Raw genomic sequence first — 13,842 nt, 5'->3', positions numbered from 1 at the left:
TTTTAATATAAATTAATAAGTAAATCTAAGGATAATTTCAAACATTTTTTCAATTTTGTATAAAATATAACCTTTATTAATTATATTAAAATTTTAAACCACTATATAATTTTAAAATTTCATTTATCCATTATTAAAAATTGGCATACTTCTATTTCTTAAACAGACAAATTAGGTATCTTGGGTTGCTTAGACTGTATTGATATCAAATTTAATGGATATAAAAGAGTAAAAGTTCACATTAAATTTGAGAAAATATATAAAGATTATATAAAATTTATATATTAATAATTTTTTACATTTATTAATAAAAATATTCTCTCTGATTTTTTTTTTTTAAAAAGTGCATCATTTAAATGATTTACATATTTATGAAACTTTTAATAATAAAATAAAACAAATTTAAAATATTTTAATATTAATGAAACGCTTAAAAGCATTTACACATTCTAAATTATCAAATACAGTTCATTTTCCTATTAATGCATTTTCCATGAGATTAAAATATCTACTAACGGAAATAAAAAATATTTACAATCGGAGGAACACTGGTCGCCATGGGGGTCAGGAGGCTGAGGAAAGAATCCATGGTCGAGCGTCGTCTCTTGCTCTGGTGCTGCTTTCTCTGCTTCGTGTCCGGATTCTTCACGTCTCGGCTCTTCCTCCAGGAGGTACACCATCTTCGTTGCAGTTAGCTCCTTCCTTGTGGTTCAGCTTCGTACTTCTGATTTTTTACGCATTGCAACTGCTGCAGGGTAGTTCCTCGGCCGGCGGCGGGCCTCCGACCGTGCTTCATGGGCGCACCGGCGAGTCTAAGACTGCTTCGATCCCTTACCAGGTGTTGTTCCATTTTTGAGCTTGCTATTGGTGAATATATATGTTTTTTAATTAAATGGATTCAAGAATTGCTGGATTTTGAAATATTGAATCGATGCAGGTTTTGAGCTGGAAACCTCGTGCAGTCTATTTCCCTGGGTTTGCAACGAAGGAGCAGTGTGAAATTATCACAGAAACTGCCAGGGCAAGACTCGAGCCGTCAAAACTAATGCTTCGCGAGGGAGAGACACCCGAAAATACTAAAGGAATAAGAACGAGGTCAATACTCATAGATTTGACAAATATCTACAAGTTTGACCCTCACATCACAATCTTTTGATCTGTTAAACAGCACTGGCACGTTTCTCAGAGCCTCAGAAGATTCGACTGGAACTCTGGAAGAAATCGAGCAGAAGATTGCAAGAGTATCCCTGATCCCAAGAGAAAATGGAGAGGTACTACATCGACGATCTTAATGAATAAACTTCTGCCTGTTTCTTCATTTCCTTACATGTAAGCATCTCTATCCATCTTTCAGCCATTCAACGTTCTCCGGTATGAGATCGGACAGAAGTATGCTTCTCACTACGATGCTTTCGACCCTGCTGAATACGGACCACAGACGAGCAGTAGGGTATCCACTTCTCCTCTTCCCCCACTGCTTTCATTTAATTTCTTGTTTCTCGAATGACTATTTGTTCTTGTTCATGCGATTAGGTAGCTACGTTCCTACTGTATCTTTCAGATGTGGAAGAAGGTGGAGAAACTGCTTTTCCCTTTGAGGTAATGGTAGAAACAGACTTGTATTCTATAGATTATCAGTTATATGAATGGCGATCTCTTTGCAGAATGGTTCCAATATGGACATTGGTTATGATTATGAGGAGTGTATTGGGTTGAAGATCAAGCCAAACAGAGGCGATGGAATTTTATTCTTCTCGATGTTCTTAAATCAGACCATTGATCCTGTAAGTGATAAATTGAGAATTAGTGATAGTAACAGAATGTCTTGTTGATTGGACGTTCTTCTTTTTATCAGACGTCGCTGCATGGGAGCTGTCCGGTCAAGAAAGGAGAGAAATGGGTCGTTACTAAATGGATGAGAGATCAGAGACAGGTCTGAGGATAAATTTTAGTCGATCGTCTTCAGATTCATGGTCATATAGATAGAGATAGAACTGTAAGGATGAGGAAATTTGTTCTGTATTTGTATCATTTGGATAATAAAATGTAAAATTTGTCTTCTTTTTTTTAAAAAAAAAAGATTATGATGGGAGAGATCAAGCAATTTACCGAGCTTCAACGATTCAAAGCTCAGCTATGCATTACAGGGTTAATGGCTGATGGATGAGCAGTCCTGCATACTTTAAGATTTGTCTGGTGGCCGATCCGTGGGACCAGACTGTCCATGGACTAATTGGATCGAAGGTCAAATAACTGAATTATCAAAAACAAAAAAATTGATAAGCGAAATTGCTAAACTCATAGGAGGAGGATGACTTGAAGGTAGGTTTTAAAGGGAAGACATAATTAGAGGAGAAAGAAGTTAAATTAGTGGTTTATATATAATAATCCGCATTATAATAAAATCAACTCACAATTTTGTCACAAACCATTATTGGATGTAACAAAAAAGTTGTCAATTAACTATTTGTGATAGCAAAAGACATAATTTTGAGTGACATAGAACTAACTGTCTAAGATGATAATAATTATTCATAAAAATGAGAAAGTTTTATATAAAATTAGTATAATAAATGAAAATGCCATCTTTAAAGTTTGTTGTATCAATTTTATTGTTTTTACATTTAAAATAAATCTCAATAGTAAAAAATTATAATTAAAATATATAATTTTATTAACTGATTTGATATTGATATTGATGCGGTGAGGATAAGGGGCTCGCCCCGCTACCACGGTGGAGGTCAATAGAGATCAAAGTCAAGACGGTCAACGGACGGATGGTCTTGATCGATCGAGCGGGGCACGTTCCGACCAGGGGTTGAGCATCGACCCATCATCTCTGACACAGAGTAATCAAATCGACGTTCAAGGGACGCATAGAAGCCGTGTCGAGCGGTCATCCCGCTCAGCCCAGCCACGGGTGACACGGACCGAGGACTTTCAACCGAGTGGCTCTCTCGCTCGGCGCGACAGTGTGCTTTCGGTCGAGCGGTCATCCCACTCGCCCCGGTAACGGTCGACGCTTGGACAACAGACTATCAGTCGAGTCACTATCCCGCTCGGTGTGGCAGCAGATGCAAAGATGTCAGAATCCTGGTCGAGCGGCCATTCTGTTCAACCAGACAACATGCATAGCAAGGTATCCTTCGACATCCTTTTGGGAGCTAGTGTCATTGACAGACGACATGGTTAAATAGAGGATCGTACGGCGGAAGCTTCCACTGTCACTTCAGATATATGCTCGGCCCGTTAAGGTACTGTGTCAGGAACACTTTACTAACATGTCTCGTCAGGGAAAGCTTGGGACAGTGTACCCGCTTTAAGAAGTGTGTACACACGCTACAGGAGCCCTATATAAAGAGGGGTCCAGGCATCAGTGGAGGTATGCTTTTTTCGCGATTTCTATTGTTGCACTACAGTTCTCTTTACTTCTTGCTTCGCGGGAGACTGACTTGAGCGTCGGAGGACCATCGTCGGGGGCCCCTTCCCTGACTCGACACTGACGCTGCTTGTGTTACAGGTGGGAGCGAAGCCCACCGGAGGTCAGCGAGAGCGCCACGTCCCCAGCATTCGTCTCTTCGACTTTCGGACAGAATCATATTTGGCGCCGTCTGTGGGAACGTCACCTGAATCCGAGCTGAAGAAATGGAAGACGTTGGACGACTAACCACCGCGACGCTCACTTAAGAAAAGTTGGATATGCTTGTGCAAGCACGGGCAGCAAAGATGATAGAGCAATAATAACAACAACAAGCGCTGGGCGATCGACCAGCACCGCAACCAGCAACCTCGGCGACCAATAGACGAGCGGGGCAAGAAGACCAAGAAGAACAACTCTCTGTATGGGGGCAGAACGGAAGGACGACCGGCACCCAAGTGGAAGCGTCGCCCGCGTCGATCCCTTTCCATCAAGCTTTGTTCCAAACTCCCTCGGAGATAGCCCAAGCACATCAGGAGTGGGGATCTTCTTCTAACGAAGCGCCCATTCGAGACACGCGAAAAGGAAAAGCGCCCCGAGGTGCCACATCTCTTGAACGAATCAACAGGCAATTCTCATAGGAGATCTTACAAGACCCTCTGCCCAACATTACACCCCGTTAGCGATCAGGGGCATACAACGGAATGATCAACCCAGATGATCATCTAGATCGGTTCGACAATGAGGCAATGCTACACCAGTACACGGACGAAGTGAAGTGAAAAGTCTTTCTCACTACTCTCTCTGGATCGGCGCAGTGCTAGTTCAAAAGACTGCCGGACGGCTCAATATGAAGTTTCAGAGACTTCTGAGTCGCCTTCCAGCATCACTTCGCCAGCAGCCGACGTTACCAAACGACAAGTGTCAGCCTCTTCACCCTGAAACAAGGGCCCAAGGAAGCGCTTCGAGCGTACATTCAGGGCTTCAACCAAGTGCCATGGATATCCCCTTGATATCGTCTGAGACCATAATGAATGCCTTCAACCAGGGGCTCGTCGAAGAGGATTTCTTTCGATCGCTCATTAGAAAACCGCTCTGGGACTTCGACCACATGCTAAAGAAGACCAATGAATATATCAACGTGGAGGAAGCTCAGGCGGCCAGAAGAAATGAGGCGTCGACCAAGCATTTGGTGTCAATTGAGCATTCGGCGCCGACCGAGCATTGATCGACTAGTAGTCATCTGCCGCCCAAGGGGTCGAGGGCTGAAGGAGCACGGACGCACCAAGAGACCCAGGCGGATGCTGTATAGTGGCGTCCGGTTGACCCAAGGCACCCAAGGGTAAGGTATGGACGCATATGTTTTGTTCATTCCACCAGTCGATGATGCACAGCACGCGGGATTGTCGGGGATTGACGCCAATCGTCAGTCGATCGACCCCAGGGGATACCGTCGTCGCTCCCCATCTCCTGATCGACAGGATCGTCACCGCTCAACCGAGCGACAAGACGAAAGAAGGGAGTCCAAGCGCCATCACCATCAGCGGAGGGAGGAAATCGATCCCTCCAGGATCCCAGCCAAGTGAAATAGGTCGTTTGCCCGAGAAGAGGAGAACAGGAACAACGCTTCCCGGGGAGAGATAGGCATGATTGCCGAAGGCCCGACCGGTGGCGACTCCAACCGGGCCAGAAAGTCGTATGCTCGGCGGTTAGAGATCCATGTCATGGGGTGCAGCAAGGAGAAGGTTGAAGGGCCTCATATCAGTTTCGGCCCCGATGATCTAGAAGGGGTCAAAATCCCTCATGATGATGCTTTGATCATCCGAGCGGTGATCACGAACTACACCATTCATCGAACCTTCGTCGACACGGGGAGTTCTGTGAACATCATTTTTAAGAAAACGTTTGATCAACTGCAAATTGATCGCAGCGAACTGTTGTCCATGGCAACCCCGCTCTATGGGTTCACAAGCAATGAAGTCTTGTCAAGCGGCCTGGCAAAATTAGCTATCTCGCTGGGAGAGGAGCCGTTGAGGAGGACCTAGACCACCAACTTCATAGTTGTGGACGTGCCATCGGCCTACAATGTTATTTTGAGTCGCCATCTACTACGTGGAGATGGTCAAAGCCGAGGCCAAAGCAGCTCGAAAAACTCCACGGCTAAAGGTAAATGTTATTACCAAGAAACCTCCCACCTTTGTATATGAAGAAAAGGAGGAGGTGCAGATCCACCCCAGTTGGTCGGAAGTCACTACCTTCGTGGTTGCCGACCTGGAAGAGAAGAAGAAGGTAGAGTCGTTCGCCCGCCTCAGGGAAAACCACGATGTGTTCGCCTGATCAACACATGAGTTACCCGACATCTCCCCAAGCGTGGCCCGGCACGAGCTCCACGTCCGATCGGGTGCTCGGTCAGTCAAACAAAGAACACGGGACTTCAGTGCCGAGCAGAATGTGATCATCCGGGCGGAGATAGAAATGCTATTGGAGGTCGGCCACATCAGGGAGGTTCAATTCCCGAGCTGGCTAGCCAATGTGGTGCTAGTCTTCAAGCCGGGCAACAAATGACGGATCTGCATCGACTTCCGCAACTTAAACAAGGCATGTCCAAAGGACTTCTATCCGCTGCGCCAAATAGATCAACTGGTGGACTCAACGGCGGGCTGCGAGTTGATCTATATGTTTGATGTGTATCAAGGATACCACCAAGTGTCACTCCCTCGTTAGGATCAAGAAAAAGTCAGCTTCATCACGACCAATGGAATATACTGTTATAACGTCATGTCGTTCGGACTGAAGAATGCCGGAGCCACCTACCAGAGGCTAATTAATAAAGTGTTTCGATGACAGATCGGTCGTAATATGGAGGCATACGTCGATAACATACTCATCAAATCCCTCCGAACTGCTGACTTATGTGCAGATATCAATGAAACCCGCTGGACGCTAAGGGTATACGGAATAAAGCTAAACCCGAGCAAGTGCTTGTTCGGCACAAAAAGTGGTCGCTTCCTGAGCTACATCGTCACCGAGCGGGGCATTGAAGCCAATCCAAGCAAAGTCCAAGCTTTGCAGAACATGCCTCCGCCTCAGAATTTGAAGGAAGCTCAGAGACTGACCGGTCGAATCACGGTATTGTCCCAGTTCATATCCAAGTCATCCGATCAGAGCCTAACATTTTTCAAGATATGCGCCGAGCCACCAAATTCCAATGGGACGATGAGTGTGACCAGGCGCTGGAGGAGCTGAAGGAGTATCTGAGCTCACTACCTGTGTTAGCCAAGCCAATTACGAGTGAACCACTCTGGATATATTTGTCATCCAACGAATATGTCGTTGGGTCGGCTTTAGTTAGGCAGAACGGTCAAGATCAGCAACCTGTATATTTCCTGAGTCATATATTGAAGGATGCTGAATCTCGCTACACTAGTCTTGAAAAATTGGCCTATGCACTGGTACTCGTTGCGCGGAGGTTTCGCCTATACTTCCTAGCGCATTCAATAATAGTGATAACTAACAGTACTCTATGAAGAGTCCTCCTCAATCTAGAGGCGTCCGAACGTCTAATCAAGTGGACGACCGAACTTAGCGAGTTTGACATCCAATATCAACCCCGTGCGACGATCAAGGCTCAAGAACTGCGGATTTTGTTATAGAAGTCCAAAGTGACGAGCTGACGTCAACGTGGAAGATATATGTGGACGGCTCGTTCACTCGGCAGGGCAACGAGATCAGCTTAATCCTCATCTCACCTCGGGGAAGACCGGATGCAGCTGTTCATCCGGTTGGACTACCGAGCTACTAACAACGAAGCAGAGGATGAGACATTGATAGCTGGCCTACAAGTAGCTCGACATGTGGGAGCAGATAAAATTCTCATTCATTCGGATTCCCAGCTCACCGCCCAATAACTATCTGGGGCCTTTGAAATAAGCAGCACACGACTAAGGTTCTATGCAGAGGCTTTTGAAAAGCTGAAGGTCAACTTCCAAGAAGTGGTTATACAGAAGATCCCTCGATTGGAAAATCAAGCGGCGGATGAGCTAGCAAAGCTGGCTAGCTCGTTAACACCGATCGTCATAGGTCAGTCGATCGAGCAAGAGCAAGTCTCACTAGTGATCCACATCGACCGTATGAAGGGAATCATCTTCTCGACCGACTGAAGGACGACCCCGACAAACATATTCTTTTAAAAAATTTGAATACAAATCACTATATAATTGTTTTATTTAAAACTTTTACACAACTATTTTTTTTCAGTTATTTGATTATTTAAAAAATATGGACAAAACTTGTAAGGCCACATTAAATTATTCAAAATTTATTAAAAAAAATAGCTACAGAATCATTTTTACCAAAATTATACAATTTTCTCTTTTTTTTTAATAAAAATTGCTTTTACATATATAAAATTCATATTAATTTGATCCTTATTATTTTTTAAAAATATATTTTTCTAAAATTTTAAAAGTCCCCCCTATAAGTTATTTTAAATGTATTTTTAAAAAATTTATTTACACAACAATTTTTATAAAGAGTTAAAAAATTTATAATAAAAAAGTGTTAGGGTTTCCTTTCCACTTCTATAAAAGGGTTCTCCTTGTCGATTCGACGCTCACATCTGCCGCCGCTGCTTGGGTTGTTCTGCTTTTCGATTCGAGGAAGATCTACCGGAGAGGAGATGGGGCACTCAAACGTCTGGAACTCGCATCCCAAGAACTATGGACCTGGATCTCGGCTATGGTAAGTGTATCCATCATTCAATCTCGTAGTTTCTCTAGAATTGGTTTGTTTCTCGCAAGGTCAAGCTGATCGGAATGTATGGTATATTTCTCAATGGATGTTCTCTGATCAGCTCGTTATTACTCCTGAAAATTTTTGATTTCTTTATTTGCTAAATTTTTCATCTGTTACCGAGACGTAAGAGATCTTTTAACTATGTTATTTTTTTGAATGATCACTCGTTCCTGTTGTTTAAATTGAGGTAGATGTCTACCCTCATACATGTTTTCTTATACTCTATGTTGTTATCTTTTCTGTGCGTCTCATGATTGTTTTCTATCTTTTGTAGCCGTGTTTGTGGGAACCCACATGCAATAATCAGGAAGTATGGTCTCATGTGTTGCAGACAGTGCTTCCGCAGCAACGCCAAAGAAATTGGCTTTATTAAGGTTCTTGCACATCTTTCTTTCTATAACTTTCATGGTTATCGTTGATTATTTTTGCTAGATAAAACTCAATGTCACTAAGATAATTTAGATGTTTATGCACATTCTTTCTGTTCTTCTATTATGCTTGGTTATGACATTATGCTAATTAACATTTGTTTTCATTTATTATTAGATGTTGACAGGATTTTATGAGTTGTTGTTCTTATTTTTATAGTTTAGCAGGGTTTGGATTTGTTAACAGTTTTTATGACTATTTAAATTTGTACTTCTTTATCACCGAAACTACTAGATCATTCAATGATTCCATTCACTTTTTCATATCTCATTGGTCAATTTATAAATAAATAAAAGATTCTGGGCAACACAATTTCTCGGGAGTAAAAATTTTAAATCCAATAGGAGAAGAGGAATGGGAAATGTAACAATTTGCTGGGTTCAAGATGTTTGTTTGGGTTACTTCTTTGAAGTGACATCGAGAAGAAACTTGTGTTTTTTGGTCATAAAAGTAATATCCTAAAGCCAGGATGTGGCATAGCGCTGGTCGGTAGTTAGCATTAGAAATCATATGTGGGACTCAGTGCGCAAAAAGAAGGGAAAACATATGCACGTGATAAGCACTGGGCAGGTGCTAAAATCTATTTGACTATAGTATGCTATAGTTGAAAGGCCATTAGCATCTTACAGGTTGCAGCAACAAAATCTATTCTATATGAGTTCTGTATTGGTTGCTTGAGGTAACAGATCCTAGTTTGAAGGTCCATAGGGTTGCAATTCATGTATGTCATACTGAGTTTTGTACTGATTGCTGAATGTATCAGATCCTAGTATAAGTTTAGTAGCCCCTAGTTGTGGCAGTTGATTGTATGCCTTACTGAGTCCTGTACCGATTGCTGAAGGGGTCAGTTCTAGTAGTCTTTTGTAACATAAATCTTGCAATGAAAAATGAATAGAAAGGCTCTTACCCTCTGTTTGGGAGGAGGTGAGGGAAGGGTAAATGAGGGGAAGTGGAATTTTTACCCCTGTTTGGGATGGAGTGAATTATGGAGGGGAAGGGGAGAGAAGGGTAAGGCTTACCCCTTACATGCTCGGGAATAGTGCAATTTCTTACATCCCAATTTGAGGTGTAAGGAAGGGGAAGGAGAGGGAAGGAGCACTCATTCCAATTGTATCCCTATTTTTTTTCACATATAGGTTTGTTTTAAAAAATGAGGATATTTTTATAATTTTATATATTTAACTTTAATTCCTCTCCCTTTCCTCCTTCCCTCCCTCCCAAACAAGGGGGAAAAAATATTTTACTTCCCCTCCTTTCCCCTTCCATTAATAAACCTTCCCTTACTCCATCCAAACAAAGACTTGCATTCCTCCAATGGTGCATGTATCTTGGAGTGACTAAGACTGGGGATTGGGGAACCACCTCAGATATTAATTTCTACAAGAGACTTGGACAGGCCTTGATGCATTGAGGATGTATTTCCTTTCAAGGTTTGAATGGAAATCATGCTTGTCTGAAGGGTTATTCTATCTGAATTTCTAATACCAGAAACTCTTCTTGATGTGGGCATTAAAAGCTGAAGCGAAGGACCTGACGCTGAGTGTAAGTTTCCTATTAGCAGCCATTTAACATCTGGTCAGTAACTCGAAGACATTCTCATTCTTTTAAACTCTTTGATCAGAGATGCTGTTTATTAATGTGTACAAATTATTCAAGGAACAGTTTGACACGGATGCTTATATTAGATTCTTTTTAGATGACAATCTTATTACTTAAAAGCTCATTATGGTTCTAAGATTATTGTTTCTTGGCCCTCTCGGGATGGTCTAGTGGCTAACGCATAAGTTGTTGCCATCATGAGATTTCGAGTTCGAGTTTCAGCAAAGTCGAGATAAATATTTTCCTTATGTGCTAGTTACTATTCCAAAAGTTAGTAATCGTCTGTGATTTATTTCTTTCGTGTTGGTCCTGTGATGGGCTGGCGGGAGATGGGGCCTGGGGGCGAACGTATTTGCCTTTTGTCATCATAAGATTATTATTTCTTAATTGCATAGCTTGATTTATTGTTAATGATAATGAATGTATTTATTTCCTCTAGATATTATATCGAAAAGTATCAACCTCATTTGTGCAGCATTGTTTTTTCCCCCTATTTCATTCTTAACTTTTTTCCTAACATGTAGGAATTTTATATACAAATCGCCTTTGCTTGCAGAATTGATACATTGCATGTGTTTTTTTGTTCATAATATACCTCTACTTTTATTTTAGATTTTGTGATGGATTGTAATCTAATCAAAAGTATCAATTGTTCATTTTAGTATCGCTGAAGATGGAAGGGTCTCAACGATGAAGAGTTTTCATTATGAAACTACTATGCGCTATTAGATTTAGTTTATTTCTTTTTACATGTTTCTTCCCAAGACTAGAAACTGTCTGAATGAATGAACTGTGGCTGAGCAATGTTTTAAGCAGTATTTTGGTTTAATGAATTGATTTTCAACTTGCAAGCGCCATTTTTTCCAGTTTCCATGGTATTTGTTTCGCACGTTAATGCGAGAAACCTTGAAAAGGATCCAACATCATCTTGGACTATTGTATATCAGCCCTCTTTGCAGGACTCAAATGCGTAATGGCTTGGACAAAACATTTTGATATAATTTTTTTTTAATATCAGTATTATTAATAAATCTACAAAATATATAATTTCTATCATTTTTTTCTTTTTCTTTTTCAAGATTTCTCCATGGGAAGTTTAAATCTATAGTTGTTAAATAAGCTTACCAAGACAAATTCCTCCAACCATTTAGAGAGAGCATCGAGTATCTTTCCAGCAGAGATTTTCTGGGTCGCCATCTCTCGCCAAATAGTTTCCTACGCAAAGATTTTAACTATTCCAACAGAGATTTTCTGGGTCACCATCTCTCGCCAAATAGCTTCCTACGCAAAGATTTTAACTATTTCGTTGGACTAGTTTACCTATGTTTTTTTTTGTTCAGTGATAATTTTCTATCGATTATCAAGATACATCAAAAAGGGTCTATAACGGATAATCTATTAGCCCATTAAATCAATTGTATATAGCGTTATAAATAAATATATTAAGTTCGTGAATAAATTTGGTGTTTGATTTAGTAAGAAATTATTTATGTTCGTTTAATATATATAAAATTAATTAAATAAACAAGTTTAAATAATTTGTTAAATTAAATAAATAAACTTAAATATATATATGTTCAGTTTTTTATTGTTCATGAATAATATTTGTAAATAATATTTATTAATAAAATCTCAAGTTCAAGTTAAACTTTAAATAAATTTAAGCTTATAAAAAATAAGTCAAACTAAGCTTGAACAACCATTTTAAAATTTTAGTTCATTTTAGGTTCAATTTAATTCGATTATCTTATTAAATAAGTTTGAACATTTCAAAACTCGACTTATAATTATATATTAAGATAAATTTATCTTTCAATTCATCAAAGTTGAGACTCTATTTTTAAAAATTAAGAAAATTTCGTGTTGTTATGCCATTACTTTTGGGCTAGTTTTCCTATCTTGTTGTATTAAGCTTTTCTTGCACTATTTGATATATTTTATTATTTTAGTTTGTTTGATTTTATTAAGAAAATTTGATCGATTTCATTGATTAAAAAAAATTAATTTCAATTAATTCGATTTTATTATATTTTAAACAAATACTTCATCCAAATTTGGTGGGTAGCTAGTAGCTGGGTGCAGATTCAAACATAGGAAGCATCATGCAGAGCTGGGCGTATTGATAAAGGAACTACGTGAAGATGAAACTGAAACAGCTGTTGTTGACGTACGCCATTCGCCACCACAATGTTTCATTTGGCATAAGAATAAGATGGTCAATCGCTATCCAAGGAAATTCTTCTCTTTAGATTGGAAAATGATGATATAAAATACCCTCGGGATCGCAGGATAAGGAGTATTGATGTGCCGTCGTGCTTGAGTCCCTTATTGTTAAATTCTAATTGAAGGTGTAAGTTCACCTAATTAATCAATTTGAAATAGATAAATGAATCAGTTACACTTTTTTATAGCAAGTATTCAACTCTTGCAATCTAATTAATTTTGGATAGACGGACGGTCTAGTTTTATATTTCATCCATCAAATAAATTCAAGAAACATGATTCCTGACGTGGCATTCTAATTTTAAAAGTAATTCTGAGAGCCATAGATATGGCTTAAGTGGAAATGAAACCCTAATTGTTTGAAAAAACATTATATTCTATTTCTTACCACTCTATATTTTAAAATTTCTAACAAAAAGCCGTCAAAGACTTGACTAATGGCCTCGTTAATTAAAAGCTATTCTATTCCTTCATCATCGTATTTCATCATCAGATCAATGGCTTCCCAGCTGATCGAGGAGCAGCGCAGGGGCGCCGAGATCCACAAGGGGCACGGCGTCTGCAGGCAGCACCTGGTGCCGTTGCTCAAGGACCTCTCCCTCCCGGAGGGCATTTTGCCGCTGGAGGACATCGAGGAGTTCGGCCACAACCGCGTCACCGGCTTCGTGTGGCTGATCCAGAGGAAGAAGAAGAACCACATGTTCGAGAAGATCAAGCAGCTTGTGTCGTTCGCCACCGAAGTCACCGCCTTCATCGAGGACCGCAAGCTGAAGAAGATAACCGGCATCAAGGCGCGGGAGCTGCTCATCTGGCTCACCGTTAAGCAAGTGGGCGTCGACGAGCAGTCGACCGAGAAGGTCGTCTTACTGACCGCCACGGGGTTGTCCAAGTCCTTCCCCAAGTCCGCTTTCGAGCCGGAACCGTGACGGGAAGGGAGAGAGACAGAGCTTCCTTTAATTGCTAAGTTGCTGTGGATCATGTATATGCTTCCATGTAAGCTTAATTAACCTGGTTAACAGCTTCAATAAATGATGTGTCCGCATAAATATAAGGAATAAATTTGATGTTCTACTAATTCTATATTTATAAATAAATATTATGAATCATTTGTGACTAACATATACAAATAAAATTTATGAATTATGATCATCAATAAATCCTTATTAAATTTGTAAATACACCAATAAATTTATAATATCAAAGTTACTAATCAACTAAAACATTTATAAGACCAGAGTTTGAAATTTAAATAAAGACGAGAGGTGGATGGGAAAGTCTTTCAATTGCATGAGAGTCTAGTCCCACGTTTGGGAGTGTGGATTTGTGGTTGGTTTATAATATATCATAAGTATTGAAATTGTTATAATTTTTTTTTTACA

The 13,842-nt window shown here is 40.2% G+C and overlaps 3 protein-coding genes across 3 annotated transcripts; all 3 read left to right on the top strand.

Moving 5' to 3' along the window:
• Positions 1–535: 535 nt before the first annotated feature.
• On the top strand, positions 536–2,034 carry LOC121983084 (probable prolyl 4-hydroxylase 9). Its single transcript, XM_042536062.1, has 8 exons — positions 536–671; positions 755–838; positions 938–1,095; positions 1,169–1,271; positions 1,355–1,450; positions 1,534–1,599; positions 1,665–1,784; positions 1,856–2,034. The coding sequence occupies exons 1-8, from the start codon at positions 558–560 to the stop codon at positions 1,937–1,939; spliced, it is 825 nt and encodes a 274-aa protein (XP_042391996.1). The 5' UTR covers positions 536–557; the 3' UTR covers positions 1,940–2,034.
• A 5,963-nt stretch (positions 2,035–7,997) lies between these two features.
• On the top strand, positions 7,998–11,091 carry LOC121981280 (40S ribosomal protein S29). Its single transcript, XM_042533724.1, has 3 exons — positions 7,998–8,158; positions 8,487–8,586; positions 10,903–11,091. The coding sequence occupies exons 1-3, from the start codon at positions 8,097–8,099 to the stop codon at positions 10,909–10,911; spliced, it is 171 nt and encodes a 56-aa protein (XP_042389658.1). The 5' UTR covers positions 7,998–8,096; the 3' UTR covers positions 10,912–11,091.
• A 1,803-nt stretch (positions 11,092–12,894) lies between these two features.
• LOC121983083 lies at positions 12,895–13,538 on the top strand. The gene has a single exon (XM_042536061.1). The coding sequence runs from the start codon at positions 12,901–12,903 to the stop codon at positions 13,387–13,389; it is 489 nt and encodes a 162-aa protein (XP_042391995.1). The 5' UTR covers positions 12,895–12,900; the 3' UTR covers positions 13,390–13,538.
• Positions 13,539–13,842: the final 304 nt, after the last annotated feature.

This window comes from Zingiber officinale, chromosome 5A (genome assembly GCF_018446385.1).
Source record: "Zingiber officinale cultivar Zhangliang chromosome 5A, Zo_v1.1, whole genome shotgun sequence".
Classification (NCBI taxonomy): domain Eukaryota; kingdom Viridiplantae; phylum Streptophyta; class Magnoliopsida; order Zingiberales; family Zingiberaceae; genus Zingiber; species Zingiber officinale.
Note: the sequence above shows the minus strand (reverse complement) of the source record. Positions and strands in the feature narration are given on the sequence as shown.